Source organism: Nyctereutes procyonoides, unplaced genomic scaffold, assembly GCF_905146905.1.
Source record: "Nyctereutes procyonoides isolate TBG_1078 unplaced genomic scaffold, NYPRO_anot_genome, whole genome shotgun sequence".
NCBI lineage: Eukaryota > Metazoa > Chordata > Mammalia > Carnivora > Canidae > Nyctereutes > Nyctereutes procyonoides.
In genome coordinates this window covers 63,802,249-63,817,575 of record NW_026575043.1, presented here as the reverse complement: position 1 = coordinate 63,817,575, position 15,327 = coordinate 63,802,249, and the positions used below count along the sequence as shown (strand labels likewise).

Sequence of the window (15,327 nt, the reverse complement as noted above, 5' to 3'; positions counted from 1 at the left end):
GTCCTGGGTGTCCCATACCTGCAGGCTTGGGCTAGTGTCAAGTTTTATCTGCTACGTTATTTTGGTTATGTTTATTCCTATCTAATGTTTCACCTATATGCAGCGATTATGTTTCTTCTTAAATGAAGTTTGTTTTGATCTCTCCATGTAAGAATTTGAATGGGAAGCCATCATAGCATGTTGTTTCCTTACCAAATTAAGTAAATTAAATACTTTTTTTAGCTGATTCTTTTATAAAATAGTGGGAGAGGGAAGTTGCAATTCTCTTCATCCTAAAAATACTTTCTGGTTGTTCGTAATTCTTTGGATTATACAGTATTGGGTAGGTCGTAAATGCTATGTGGAGCCTGCTGTTCCCTACGTGGCAGCCTGGGGCCCAAAATCCTGGTTTCCTTTGTGCTTCACCACTTGTAAAATGGGGCCTGAGGCAGCTTACTTAACCTTCTTAATCCTCAGGAAAACAAGGTGAAAATGGAGTAGATAGTAGAACTTCTTTTTTTAGAATAGCTAAGTGAAGGGCAGCCTGGGTGGCTCAGTGGTTTAGCGTTGCCTTCAGCCCAGAGTCTGATCCTGGAGACCCAGGATTGAGTCCCGCCTGGAGCCTCCTTCTCCCTCTGCCTGTGTCTCTGCCTCCCCCACCCCGCCCGTGTCTCTCATGAATAAATAAGTAAAAAAACTTAAAAAAAAAAAAAAAGAATAGCTAAGTGAAGAAACACACGAAGTGATTGGAGTACTATCTGCACCACAGTGGTGAGCGTGAGCATGAACATGCACATGTGATATACTGTATCTGAAAAAAAAAAAAAGAAAGAAAGAAAAAAAATATATACTGTATCTGGTGCAGCCTGTTGGCCAAAGTAGTAATTTGTCATTCTTATTTCTAAGTCTGAGTTTTTCTGTATTTTCAAAACATTTAACTGGAACAGTTACTTTGTGAGTTACTAAAGCACGCAGGCTAGGGTAGTTAGCCAGTCCTGTAGGGGAGGGAAGTACTGTAAGAAGCACATCGCCTGTTGAGTGGTCAGCAGGCTGATGTGGTGGACACGATGCAGCCCTGGAGGGAGGGAGGTGAGTGCTTGTCACTTGGCATATTGAAAGCCATGACCAAATCTACCTACTGTCCTGGCTGTTAGGAGAGAATCCAGGCTCTGGAGGCAGAGCTGCAGGCTGTCAACCACAGTAAGACGATGCTGGAGAAGGAGCTGCAGGAGATCATCACACTGACCAGCCAGGAGCTGGAGGAACACCGGGAGAAGGTGCTGGAGCTGGAAGATGAGGTGGGCTGAGCTTTGTATTCACACAGTGGGCGGGCCTCTCTGCCCCCAGGTGGCTGTCAAGTGCAGAGAGAGGCAGAACCTGGCCTGTGGCTCACAGCTGCACGATGTTCGTGTGCACTGTCCGCTTGTCGGGGTCCTTGACACCCCCCTCAACTTCGAGGCTCCCCCGTGCTCTCTCCAGGTGCTGGCTGTCAAAGTATTAGAGTTAAAACGCCCCTGGTCAGAATGCTCTAGTTGCACATAATGAGAAAACCTATTCTTGCAGAGAGGCTGTGGCTTCAGGTGATGCTACACGTGGCAGTTGGTGATGTCACTGGGGGCTCTCGACTGGGTCCCAGACTCCCCGGGAGAAAGCTGGTGGCTGCAGGGATGGGGGCTGCGCTCCCTCTGCTGCAGTTCTGGGGTGGTCTGTTGTGGCTGCCTAGGGTTCCTTGTGTTTCTGGCATGGGGGAGGCCAGAACAGGTCATTATGTAAATTCACAGCAACTTTGATCTGTTTCAGCTTCAAGAATCCAGAGGCTTTAGGAGGAAGATAAAGCACCTTGAGGAGTTGAATAAGAAGTTGGCCCTTGAGTTAGAGCATGAAAGAGGGAAGCTTACAGGCCTGGGGCAGTCCAACGCGGCTCTGCGGGAACACAACAGCATCTTAGAAACAGCTTTAGCCAAGAGGGAGGCGGACCTGGTTCAGCTGAACCTCCAGGTATTCAAACCCCTTTCGTGGAAGATGGGGGTTTGCTATAGGACAGGTGGCTTTCAGTCTGGCTCATGTTGCCCCATGCAGTTGTCCCAACCACCTGCAGGGAGAGTGCTACCCCATCCCAGAGACACGGAGGGTCCGGTGAAGTGTGAGGTCCATCTTGCAGCTCTGCCATGTGGAGGCACTGTGCTCTGTCCTCCTGCTCGCAGTGGTCCCGCTGTTCCTAAGGGGCTCTCTTCCCTATGTGATTCAGAGCTGGGATTCGAACCCTGGCGAGGCTTGTTCTCTAGACCCTGTTCTCAGCTGCTCAGGCTCTGCAGCCTCCCTGAAGATCGGGGAGGAGGCCTGGTGCTTCAGGGCCATGTTCCAGTAGTAGTCAGCAGCCCAATCCAGCCCCCACCTCAAATTATCCAGCCAGTAGAGAACTTATAAGCTTTTTGTTGGCCTTGATCCCCACCCCTGCCATACCTGGTGGCTTCACAGCTGCATTTCCTGCCTCAGCATGGAGTACTTGTGTTTATAAGCCTCGAGTACAGGCATATTCTGGGTTCCTTGCTCTGTGCTTGAACACGGCCATGTGAATTTACTGCGATCTCAAAACTCATGTTTTCTGGAAATAGAATTCTCTCTACTTCGCCAGCTTGTGCACCTGCTGGTGATGCATCATGAAGTTGTGTGCCACTGTGCTGCCAGGTTCCCCATGTGGCACTGGCAGAGTGGCCCTGCTTTCTCCTGGGGCTCCACAGACCTTGGAACTTTGAGCCTTTCCTCGCTTACACTGGGGCAATGTGCCATAGGTACAGGCAGTCTTGCAGCGGAAAGAGGAGGAGGACCGCCAGACGAAGCAGCTCGTCCACACCTTACAAGCTGCATTGGAGCGAGAAAAGGCAAAAGTGCACAGCCTCAAGGAACAGGTGTGTGCCTAACTTCCCTGTAGTTCTAAATTACAACTTCAGAGCCTGTGGGGATGCAATTTTTCAGTGTCTAAAAAACTGAGTATGTGTACCCTTGACACTTCAGTTCCCTTTCAGGAATTCATTGTATGAATATTTTTGGTCATGTGTTCTAAAAGCAATGTTATCACAGCATTGGTGACAGTGGGCAGCTGGATGGGCATCCATAGAAGAGTGGACCTGGGGGCAGCTCCGGTGGCTCAGCGGTTTAGCGCCGCCTGCGGCCCAGGGCGTGATCCTGGAGACCCGGGATCGAGTCCCACGTCGGGCTCCCTGTATGGGGCCTGCTTCTCCCTCTGCCTGTGTCTCTGCCTCTTTCTCTCACTCTGTATCTCTCATGAGTAAATAAAATTAAAAAAAAAAAAAACAAAAGAAGATTGGACTTGGATTAACCCAGATATAATCATAGGGACCTAAGATGCATGCACAGAGCCCTGTAGAGACATTTGCTGGGGAAAAATGTCCCACTTGTAGAGTTGAGTTGAAAAAGCAAACTCTGTGAGAACAATATGTGACTCCGTTAGTGTTAAAAAGAACAATTAAGAAAGAAGATTGTGTGGACCTTTTGCCTTTCCTGGCTGGCTCCTTTCTGTCCTCAGGTGTTCATTGGTGCATCAGGTGAGTATTCAGCAGAGAGGCCTACCTGGATGCCCCTGTGAGCTAGAATAGACTGCTGCCCCTAGGTATCCCTACCATGGTGCCCTGTCTGTTATTCATCATTAGAACAGAAGCTCCATGGCTGGAACAGAAGCTTCATTGACCCTCATGTCCCAGTGCCTGGCACAGAAGAGATGTTCAGAATGTGTCTAGTGTGTGCACATGTTCAGGAGTACATGTGCATGGGTTTTGCCACATCCTTTAAAAATTTTTCCGTGGGGATACCTCCCTTTGGCCCCGGGCGTGATCTTGGAGTCCCAGAATCAAGTCCCACATCGGGCTCCCTGCGTGGAGCCGCCTTCTCCCTTTGCCTATGTCTCTGCCTCTTTCTGTGTCTCTCGTGAGTAAGTAAATAAAATCTTTTAAAAAAGTTATTTTTAATTAAAATTTTTTCTGTGATAAAATAGAAATAGTTTTTTTTTTTTTTGAGGTAAGACAGTAAAATAATCTTTTAAAGAAGAACAGTTTTAAGGTCCATTAAGAATATGCTACTGTGGGGCACTTGGGTGGCTTAGTTGGTTAAGCGTCCAACTCTTGATTGTATGAATAGTACGTGCTAGTAAAAAGTAAAAAAAAAAAAAAAAAAAAGAAGTCATAAAGATTGAAGTACAGATTATCTTGAATTTGCACCTAGTGATAAACCACTGTTAACATCATCTTTTGGAGCTTTGTTTCCTTTTAAGAGTTTTTTTTTCCTATATCCAATTATCATGTTATTAATATTTTCATTAAACTTTAAAAAGTTAAATGCTTGTGCAATTAGGCAAGAAAACTAAGTTATTGAGAAGGAAATTGGAAGATTTTGTTATATTTGAGAACTTGCTGATCTCAGAAACCTTGAGAGAAACTATTGTTCACCATAAGAAAACTTTGGTGTCCTAAATGGGAGTAGTCAGTAGCTTTACTGCCGTTACTTGGTATGATGGAGGGTCTATCATCCTCCCCCAAAACATGAACTATGACAGGATTTCACAAGAACTGCAGAGGTATTTGAGGAGTATAAGGACCGTTTAGAACAAGAAAACCTTGCATGCATTTGTTCAGTCGGCAGGACTACTGGCCGTACGTTATGTGCCTGCATGCCAAGCGTGTGTTAGGGCTTCAGTCCTCTGGGAGCTTGAAAAGTTTTGGAAGAAACAGCTGCAGGAGCAGCTAAGACGAGGGTGGGGTTGGTGATAGCGCTCCTGGCAGATATCATGTAGGGTGTGTTCTGCCTGGTTCCTGCCTTTGTCCTTGGTGATGTTGGTCTATGTCTTTGCAGGTTGCTGCCTCCAAGGCGGAAGCAGGACATAACCGCCGCCACTTCAGGGCCGCCACCTTGGAGCTGAGTGAGGTGAAGAAGGAACTGCAGGCCAAGGAGCAGCTGGTTCAGAAGCTGCAGGCTGAGGCCGAGGGTCTCCAGTGAGTGCTGGGCAGGCAGAGGGCTGGGTCACCGCTGGGGCTGGTGTGGGTGGGCGGGAGCGCCGTCACCGTGTGTCTTCCAGTTAGCACCTTCAGCACATTGTGAACACTTGTGTTCCAGCAAACCTCCAGGTGCTCTGGAGGCAAATCTAAGGAGGACAGTGCATCAGATCCTGTCTCAGGAAGCCCACAGCTTAACTCTGAAATTTCTGGCCTGACATAGCTGTTCCCACTCTGTGCCTGCCATCCTCCCCAAGAACAGAGCCTGTGTGAGGGGTGTGTGTCCCAGGGGTCACCACCAAGGCTCACTGCAGCCTCCAGTTAGGGTGGCCTCTACTTGGGCATGTGCAGGGGTGTGTGTTGGGAGCTTTTTTCCCCACTGTAATCCATAAAATGGGCTAGCAAAATGTCCTTCCCAGGGGCTCTTATGAGGATTCGTTATGACAGTATTACAGAGTTCCTAGAATAGTCCCCGCCCAGAGTGTGCAGTATGAGAGTTCTTGTCGCCCTTGATGGCTAACGTTCAGCTGAGCACAGTTCGTGGTGGGGTAAGGGTGCTGTGATTTCATGCTTTCTTGTTTTTTATGCTAGGATTCAAGAGGAGAAACATTCCCAGGAAATAGTACAGTTCCAGGCAGAGCTGGCGGAGGCCCGGACCCAGCTCCAGCTCCTGCAGAAGCAGCTGGACGAGCAGCTAAATAAGCAGCCTATAGGAAACCAAGAGGTGACCTGCTGCGGAGACTTTGCATTTCCAGTTAATAGGACTGACAGAGCTATACTCTGCTGATTGACATGCTCAATTCTTCATTCTCTGTCTGCTTGGAAAGGGATATTTATTTTTTCCAAGTATGATGTTAAGCAATATGCAGAGATACAGCTAGAGCAATTTTTTAGTTCAAGAAAGCCACTTTAAAGTTCTTTTGGTCATGTGATTTTTCTCCCTCTTCTAGATGGAAAATCTCAAATGGGAGGTGGAACAGAAAGAAAGAGAACTCCAGTCCTTGAAGCAGCAGCTGAACATGACTGAACAGCAGAGTAAGAAAGAACTGGATGGAATACAGCAGTTATTGCAGGTATGTGCTGTGTAAAGGCCCTGGGGCAAAAAGTCACTGATGGCACTTCACAAGTTAGTTGATGATCACAGCACGCCAAGTGTGTAACATGAGTGACTCGCAAACTGAATGCCTTTACCAAACCATCTCACAGACATTATCTGTTTCAAAAAGAAGCCCAGGTCACATGGGTGAAGGAGGCCAAGCCCCAGCACAATGTATGCTCTGGGCTGAGCTACATGAAATGTACCAGGAATGGGATCTGATGCAGCCAGATAATGAGAAATAAATGTGAAAAGTTCACCAGTCTGTGATGAACTTTTTTTCCACAAAGCAATCTACGTGCAGACTTGATCACTTGCGCAAAGGATCGGGAGTAGAGCTCTTGCCAGGATTTCTACTTGTGAATGGCTGGCTTGAGTAATAACAATTAGGATTGATTTATATTTTCTTCCTAATGGCAAGGTTTTTTCCAGTAGCAGACCTTGGAATTTAAGCAGCTGACTCTTGGGGTCCATTGTAGACAGTGGACATGGGAATATTGCTGGTTCCTAAACAGAGGCTCTGAAATTTGGGTAAGAACGTTGAGGACATTACTGTAGCAGGATGCTGCCCAACCCAGACCACAGGGAGGAAATATGCTGGTGTAGTAGCACTGCGTACAGCATCATATAAAAGTCGGTGTTAATTTCTAGCTCCTTAGACTTGTGACATACAAACTAAGATCTTAGCAGTATGTGTGAGATCTCTTAGTCTTTAAAAATGTATGACTTCCCTTTCTTTAGAATATGAAAGCTGAGTTGGAGATGGTACGGGAAGATCTGTCTCTGACGCAGAAAGATAAATTCATGCTTCAAGCTAAAGTGTCAGAACTGAAGAACAACATGAAGACTGTGCTCCAGCAAAACCAGCAGCTCAGGCTGGACCTGCGGCGTGGCACGACCAAGATGGTACTCGGTCTGGGTGCCCCTGTCAGGTGGGGCAGGTATTGGGAGACCTTGTAGTTATTCGGACATGAAGTTCTATTTGGCCAACATTGAGCAACTACTATGTGAAATAAATGATGCTGGAGTCTTCTACTTGGCAACAGGCCAAATCATTTTTATATTTTGGTGCCTTTTCCAAGAGCATTTTGCTTCTTTTTATGAATTCAGGTACCATTTTATTGTAATATGCCTTATAAATTATGTGAGGGCATCATTGCCAGTTGAGACCAGCAGGTGCCAGATGGGCTGAGGGGGCCAGGGAGCCCCACTCAGACCCTCTACGTAGGTGGCATTCATTTGTCCGTTTGGTCTACATAAATATTTTCCAGGTGCAAAGAAATCACTCAGACTTAGAGGTTTATTTAGCACTGTATGCCTTTCTGTGGAAAAAGTTTGAAGTTCTAGAAAGGGGAGTTGACTTAATTTCTTGGGGATACATGGGATCAAGGCCACGGTCTTCCATGAAAAACCTCCACAGGGGTGTTCTCGTTTGTGATTTAGACCTATCCTAAGGAGCCAGCACCACATTGTGTCGTGCATGGTCATGTGTGTTAGGGAGAAGTTTACCTACTAAGCCAGCATTCCCTGCACCCCATAGCTGTCAGCTCTGCTAGCCTGGAAGCAGGGGGGCATGCCTTCCTGGAGGGACCCCACTAAGCTAGGAACATGATTAGGGGAAGGTGTGGTTGGGGTCAGCCTCTACTTGAGAGCGCTAACCATGTGCTCTTAAAAACAGAGAAAGGAGCTGAAAGGCGAAACCAGCTCTTCCGGCCCCGTGACACCAGTGAAGATTCCTGACTGCCCTGTCCCAGCCTCGCTACTGGAGGAGCTGCTAAGGCCCCCGCCTGCTGTGAGCAAGGAACCTCTCAAGAACCTCAATAGTTGTCTCCAGCAGCTGAAGTAGGAACCATGTTCTGTGTTGTGCCTCATTGGTCTTTAAAAATAGATTGCATGTTTAACTTGGAAGACTGCTATTACCAGCTCTGTGTGCCCCGCAGAGGCTGGTCAGGTCTTTGCTGCCTGGGGTCCCTGGGCCCTCGGCCGCTCTTACTGGGAGGGGTGCCTAGACATTAAGTGACCCTTAGGGGCCACAGAGCAGGAGGTTTTGCTCCCACCAGCCAGAGGCCAGTGTTCGCAGTACATGCCCTGTGTGGCCTATTGGCCTCTGCACATGCACAGAGAAAAGTGCTGAGCCCCATAAACACTGTGACCCCATCGGTGTTGCTTCCCAAATGTCCACCCCGGAAGGGGTTGCAGATGCATGAGCAGACTGCTGTCCGGGCCACGCTTATCAGGTTCCATATTGGAGATGACCAGTTGTCTTTGGGGGAAGTAATAGCCTCATTTTTGGCTCTCATTTGACTGGCCTGCCTTCCTTCCTTTGCTTCCCGTCTACCTAGGCAGGAGATGGACAGCTTGCAGCGCCAGATGGAGGCACACACCGTCACAGTGCACGAGTCACTGTCCTCGTGGACTCAGGGGGATCCCACCGCCAGCGCTGCTCCCCTGGGAGATCACGCCAACCCCAGGGGAGATACAGAGCAACACAGTCAGTGCAGGGTCTCCAGAGAGGTGCTTGGAACAGTGAGCACCGAGCACCCCCACTCCGAGTGCTTGTAACTACCCAAAGGAATATTCTTTTATCAATATTATTTATTTGACTGTTCTGTGTTTTTCTAAGAGATGAAGTTTAAATTTTGCATCTGCCTTTACAAGGAGTAAAAGAGCAAGAGCCAAGGGTTAGAGAAATAGTCATTTGCAAATCACAGCTAGCTTTTCCCATGAAATGACCAAATGCTGACAGCCTAGTTTAGATCTCAGCGAGAAGTTTTTGAATGTTTCTGAAGGGTTACTTGCAGAAGGTCTCTGTTGAGTGATTGTAGATGCTGCTCTGAGGGTGACGCTAACCAGTGGCCACCGGTGGAAACTGCATGACTGGGTCCCATTTCTCTTTCCTAATTCAGTGAGAGCCTTACCTCCCTGCCAAAATGAAACTTTATTTGCACCTTTGGTTTTTATTTTATTTTCAGTAGCTCTCTCATTATAGGATGTGTATATAAATACAGGAAATCATAAGCTAATCTTTAAAAAGTATATGTCCATATTATTTAAGAATGACCTAAATTGTCTTTTTATTGATTGCTTTTTGAAAATCTGTCAGGAAGTAATGTACATGTAGGATTTAGGGATGTCATCAGAAAAATATATTTTAAGAAATATAATTATTTTATTTACTGTACCTTCTAAAACCAAATATTCTTGCAGCAAAAAGGTTCTTTGTTTTAGTTTCACTTTATTTTTGAGAGCCTTGTCCTGAGTGCACACCCCCCCCCCCATCTCCACTTGACCCTTGGCCCTGCACCGTGTCTCTCACCTTGGCTGACCCCCGATTGCCGATTGATTGCCAATTGCTGTGCACTGGCCTGATGTGTGAGATGCTTGGGGAGGGGTCAGAGGACTGGAGGGGAGAGAGGACCAGGCTCCGCAGGGCTCCAAGCCAGGCAGCACAGCTTCTCCAGGCCTCCCCTTCTGCCCCCCCACTCCTCTTCCCCCTGTGCCCACATGAAGACGTCCACCAGGGCCTGCCTGTGTGTGGGCATGCTGAACTCTTTGCGGTGACAGAAGTTCCTGTAACCTCTCATCTGGAGGGGTTTCTAGAAGGGATAGGTCAGCTCTGTGAGAAGGCGGCAGAGGCCTCCCAAGCTCCCCTGGAGGAAGCAGGCTCTCTGAGTGCGTACCGTACCTTTCCTCGTCTGCAGTAATTGACTGGCTCTGACCCTTGAGGTCTGTAACTTTGTCCCCTACTTGGCAAAGAAATGGAAGCTGATAGTTACTGTTGTGAGTTAGTGAAGAGAAACCCCCAGGTGCAGATCTGCTGGTCTGAAGATGAAGTTGGAAGTGTTACTGATCAGGCCATATATGCTTGTATCGACTTATTACTTATGCCTCTTTTGTGGAGAAAATGGTTTGGTATTTTTAAGCTATTTGTGTTCTCTTATGCTATTAGAAGGTTAATTGATAAAGTAGCATTAACTACAAAGATGCTTCCTATTTAAAAAAAATTCCCTAGCAAGTATTGAAACTTCTGAAATATGTATATCACTTGTACAGGGTTAATTTTGAAATAATACTTGAAGACATCATTATAAATATAGCCTATTTTTCACCTTAAAAGTTGGAAATTGTTTTTGACAAAGTTGTTTTTGTACCATTAGAGAAGAAAAATCATAATTTACATTCTTATTTATTTTGGGTGTTTTATCTTCAGTTTTAATTTTAAAACCAAGACGTGACACTCAGCCTCAGGCTGTGGCTGCTTCCTCGCTGCTGCTCATTGAAGGTCTCCCAGTGAAAGCCGGTCACTGTGCATTTCTCCTTAGGAAGGGGTAAAACAGATTCTGAATCATCCTCAAGTGAAAGCAAGTTTCTGTTCCTCACTTTGTTTCCCTCGTGTCTTACCTATCTGCTGTATGGGTGTGCATGCCTGTGTGCACATCTTTTTGTGCACGTGCGTGTCTGTGTATGTGTGTCTGTACGTGTGCGGCTGTGTGTGTGCACGTGTGTGTATGTGTGCGCCTTTGTGTGTGTGTGTGTGGGTGTGCGTGTGAGGGCCTGCAGGAGCAGCACTCCCTGCTTTCCTGACATCTCCTGTGCCACCTTCGTTGTCACCCCGTGTTTCAGCTCTGTGAGCACCCAGCCTGCCTTAGATCTGAGTTCCTGGCTGTCCCCACCCACTGCAATGTGTCCTGGGTGGCCTGCAGCTCCTGACTGGGGGCCCTTTTGTTCAAGCTGACGCCACTTTTAGGCTTCCTTAACAAGTCATCTGAAGAAGGAAGCTGGACTTTGAAATCACCTGCTTCTGATTTGTTGAGGGTTTTTGTTTGTTTGTTTGTTTGTTTGTTTGTTTGTTTAAATCTCCAAGGGACTTGCTTGGCACTTTTACTTCCCAGGGCTACATTCTGCAGTGAATATCGTTTGTAATATTCTGTTGTGGGTAGAAGTAGGAATTTGGAATTTACTCATAGGAAACGGCAGTCCAGTCTGCAGTATATGTAAGAACAGGCTTTCTGCTACATTATGTTTCTGTATATTACTCATTCTGTGTGATGTATACTATATGTCATGTCCCCACTGCAGAAGATGTTGGCTCGGACCCTTGATAATGTCATTTCTGTTTTTCTTATGTTTAAAAAAAAAGCTTATTGCAGTGTGGTTATCACTGATTTTTCCATGGAACACATTGAATAGATGCCACAGATCTTAGGGATTTATATGGTTTTGTTCTGTTTGGAAGGTATAACCGGCAAGATTTTGATAGGATGTGAAACTGCCCTGGGGTCCAGGTAATCATACGGACTTGCTGGAAGATTCTTTGATTCATTATGCTCTTTCTCAGTTTAAAGACTTTTCTTGGTGTAGGGATACTGCAGAAGCCATGGCATATATTCCTACTCCTATGAGTAACTTCTTAAATAGAAATGTCCTGTGTAAAGATTTCTAGTAGTGGAAGGGGCCAGTGTATCTGAAAGACAAATGTCCTGGAGCCTCCCTCAGGGGCCCTGTGATGTGTGAGATGTCCTGAGCCTTACTCAAGTTCACTGACTCCACGTTTCAGGCAAGTCTGATTGTGTGGTGGTCTCAGGTTATAATAGGATCCTTGAGGGTAATTTTGTAGAGGGTCTAGAAAACTTGGCGGCTTTACGTTAAGTCATTTCTGTTAAAAATTTCCTCATGAAAGGAGTCCTCAGGTTGGGGCTATTAGGGGAAAGGTGTCACCATGCACAACGAATTGTAACTTTAAAAAGCATGTTGATTTTTTATAAATTTAAGTGTGCTGGGGAATTCCTTAAATTTTGTGCAATAAACTATTTTTTGTTAAAGATTTTCATACTTTATCGGGGGCCTTATTTTAATACTTATATTTTACCATATTTGGAAGTAACTTTTATCTTGTGTTGTTATAAATTATTTAAGTACCTGTCTTAAAAGAGCATCTTGCTGTTCTGTTACAAGATTCAGATGGGCTAACTTGTGCTGCCTTTAGAGTGCAGCAGCAGAGTGGCAGCGCCTTAGCCACCCATGCCACCCCTGCTGCCACATGCAGGTGGGTACAAAGGAGCGACGTCCAGCTGAGTAGACCAAGAGAAAGGGAGGCTGTGGGCATGTCCCTGGGCAGTCCTTGTCCTGGGGTGCTGCCTCCTTCACTCGCCCCATGAATGTCACAGCCAATGGCAGCTGGACCATAAACACTTCTCTCAGTCTCAGTGGTGGTATGGTATGGCCTAGTTTCCCTGGATGTGGAAAGCCTTTGGCTAAGTATTCTCATTAATGACCAATATGATAAAACTGCACAGAAAAGAAGTAAACTAGTGATCACAGAATGTGGTTTTGTGCCAGGATTTATATTTCTTTCCTAGGACTCCACTTTATCAACTTCCATAGCTAAGGGTTAGGTAACACACACTACACAGCTTCAGTGGAGATTCCTGACTGCCACCTTTTGTGGTGCTGACTCCCTGAAATGGTGAGGATGCAATCTTTTTTCCTCTAATCAGGAAAGGAATGATTCTGTGTCCCTGAACTTTTTCCTTTGCCTGTAAAGTTGCTAACATTTGCAAGCACCAGACTAACGCACTGATGAGTTTACTTTATAAGCATGCTGCACCTTCTGCGGTGGTGCAGTGGGTGTTCAGGAGGGGCTGAGCACAGATCTGTGGTGGCTGTGTCCTGGCTCAGCAGGTGGCAGATGCAGCAGGAACATGTGCTGAGGGAAAGACCCAGACTTACGGCAGAGGCGTGCCTGGTGTTTAGAAATCATCAGGTCACTCAGAAATCTCATACCTCGTGCAGATTATGTGGGAAGTACAAGTAGGATTGTTGATGCTGCTACCGTCCAGTTTGATGGCTAAAACACAAGAGCTGTTGGAAGAACATCCAAGCGTTGGTGAAATGAGAAGGAATTCTCAGCAATCAGTGACTTTTCTAAAACCAGAAGCAGCATTTACTGGAATTCTGGTTGCCTTTATGCATGTCCTCATTTGACAATGACTCTGGCAGATTCTGATAAAAAAAAGTATACTTTGACGATATCTTTCCCTGGAAACAACAGGAGATATTAAACCATATTGCTCCTTTTTTTTTTTTTTTTTTTTTTTTTTTTTTTTTTTTTGCCTGTTTGGTGTGGGGTAAGCCCTGCTTGCATCCTAGCTGGTCCTTGGGAAGCAGCGCCATGACAACCCTTTAACGTTGTGCTTCCAGCCGGCTTGGACGTGTGTGGATCATGGCAGCCGGGCAACGGCTCTGGGAAGCATCTGGAGGTTCTTATCCACTCAGCCCTCCACCTGACCTGTGAACTACTGGAGGAAACGGTCTGTGTGCTTTTCACAAATAGTCTGGGTCTGAACACAGAGGCAGAGATGATAGCCAGCTTGCAGGTATCTCACAAGACGCCTCATTTTGTTTTTGAACTTTTTTTTTTTTTTAAGTTTTATTTATTTTAGAGCAACAGTGAAGGGAAGGGAGACAATCCCAAGCCGACTTCCCACTGAGATCCATCAAACACAACCCTGAGATCACGATCAGACCTAGGCCGAAATCAAGTCGGATGCTTAACTAACTTAGCTGCTCAGGCACCTGTTTGTGAGCTTTAAATGTCCATTTCTAAAGACTCATGGATATTTCAAAATGATTTTCCTAGTTCTTAAACCTTGGTGTGTTGAAAGCTGATGCCTCCCCTTCATCTAGAAAACAGCCCCTTCCCTTGACTGGCTTCTCCATGTTAGCCATAGTCACTCTGGTCTCTGAACCCTTAAGGTTTGCCATCCACAACATCCTTCTTGTCCCTCACCTAGGCCAGCCCTGCCCACAGCTCTTTCTGTGTCTCTGTTTTGTGCCCCCTCCAGAGCCCGGCTTGGCCACGGAGGCAGCTCTGTACAAGCCTCCACCATTTGTCTGAAGTGTACGTTCACTGGAGTTCACAGCACACAGTGTGGCCCAAATCAACTCCTCCAGCTTAGTCCATTCAACATTCAGAGTCCTGTGGTAACCACTGGCGCACTCTACCAATACTCCTCCTCCCCCGCTGTCTGGGGACATAGCAGGTGCATGTTGTGGGGCAGGAAGGTCAGCTCATTAGAGCCGGTGAGATGGCTTGCAGGATGTGTCCCTTCTGGGCCAGAGCACTGACCGTGGGCCACACACCCCCCCACCATGGCCATAGTATGATGGTGGGCATGACATAGGAGCAAGAAATAAAAAATAATAAACATGGTTCTCTCGAGCCTCTGGAGACCTGGCTTGACCAGTAAGGGCTCAGGAGGGCTCTATGCCACTCAGGTGCCACCCCTGCTGTGCCTTCACTCACAGTGTCTGAGTGCTTGTGGCTGTCATGCATGATGTCCAGAAGTACAGCTCTCTAGAGAGAAGCCTGGTTTGTAGAATTTGATGATTCTTCGGTGCCAGTAACCTCATTGGGTAGAGCTGAAGCTCCCAACATGTCACTGGAGCTGGGAAGGGGTGTGGGGTCCGAGGGGCGGGCGAAGCTTGAAGCTTCCCCAGGAGATTCCAGCACATCACTGACTGTCCCCAAGGGATATGACCATGAGTGGAAAGCAGACCTAATGACACTCCCTCATAAAACTTTCCCTAACCTCCAACCCCCAGCACTCCTTCCCTGTGTACGTTTACATACAGGGAACTAAGTTTATGCCATTTTGCATGGTTTCCTTTTATTGCAGGTATTTCTGGAGAGTCCCTGTTTCTCCTACTAGATTATAGGGCATTAGGGGCCAGAGGACAATACTGTTTATCCCACTTAGCAAATGGGTTTCTTTGAAATCAGTGACTTTAGAGAGGTATAAACAAATACCAGCTGGGATATTTCCTCCATTGCTACTTTGGTGTTGAAATGGTGGCAGAACACTTCAAATAGAGCAGATTTATGAATTAGGGATAAATACTCTATATTAAAGACCTCTTAAAATTCAGAAAGATTGGGACATCCCTGTCTACAATAACCCTTTGTGTCTGGGGTCCCCTGCCAGGGAGGCTTCCTTTTGGGCCCCGTTGTGCCTCTGCTGAGGGTCCCTGCTGCTTCCTGCTGTGACTGTGCCTTGTGCCTGCCAGGATGACCTGGCACAGGCTGCTTTACTGGCTAAACGCCCTCCCCCGCACCCACACAAGTAACATCGTATGTGGCTGGACTTGCACAAGGTTTTCCTTCCTTTGTTAAAGGACACTCAAGACACATGAAAACTAGATTTTTTTCACTCTGTTATTTATTGACTGATACAGTCTGTGGCGGTC

At 46.6% G+C, this 15,327-nt stretch overlaps 1 protein-coding gene across 6 annotated transcripts in view; it reads left to right on the top strand.

Annotated features, from left to right (window-relative positions):
• Positions 1-11,903, top strand: part of GOLGA3 (golgin A3) — a 43,083-nt gene extending 31,180 nt beyond the window's left edge. For all 6 annotated transcript variants that reach the window (XM_055321903.1, XM_055321905.1, XM_055321900.1 and 3 more), the window contains 9 exons: positions 1,134-1,277; positions 1,780-1,977; positions 2,772-2,888; positions 4,846-4,985; positions 5,577-5,709; positions 5,936-6,058; positions 6,823-6,987; positions 7,760-7,923; positions 8,424-11,903. In XM_055321903.1, the coding sequence (XP_055177878.1) occupies positions 1,134-1,277; positions 1,780-1,977; positions 2,772-2,888; positions 4,846-4,985; positions 5,577-5,709; positions 5,936-6,058; positions 6,823-6,987; positions 7,760-7,923; positions 8,424-8,643 (1,404 nt within the window). In that variant the 3' untranslated portion in view covers positions 8,644-11,903. The remainder of the gene's footprint in view (positions 1-1,133; positions 1,278-1,779; positions 1,978-2,771; positions 2,889-4,845; positions 4,986-5,576; positions 5,710-5,935; positions 6,059-6,822; positions 6,988-7,759; positions 7,924-8,423) is intronic.
• The last annotated feature ends 3,424 nt before the right edge of the window (positions 11,904-15,327 follow it).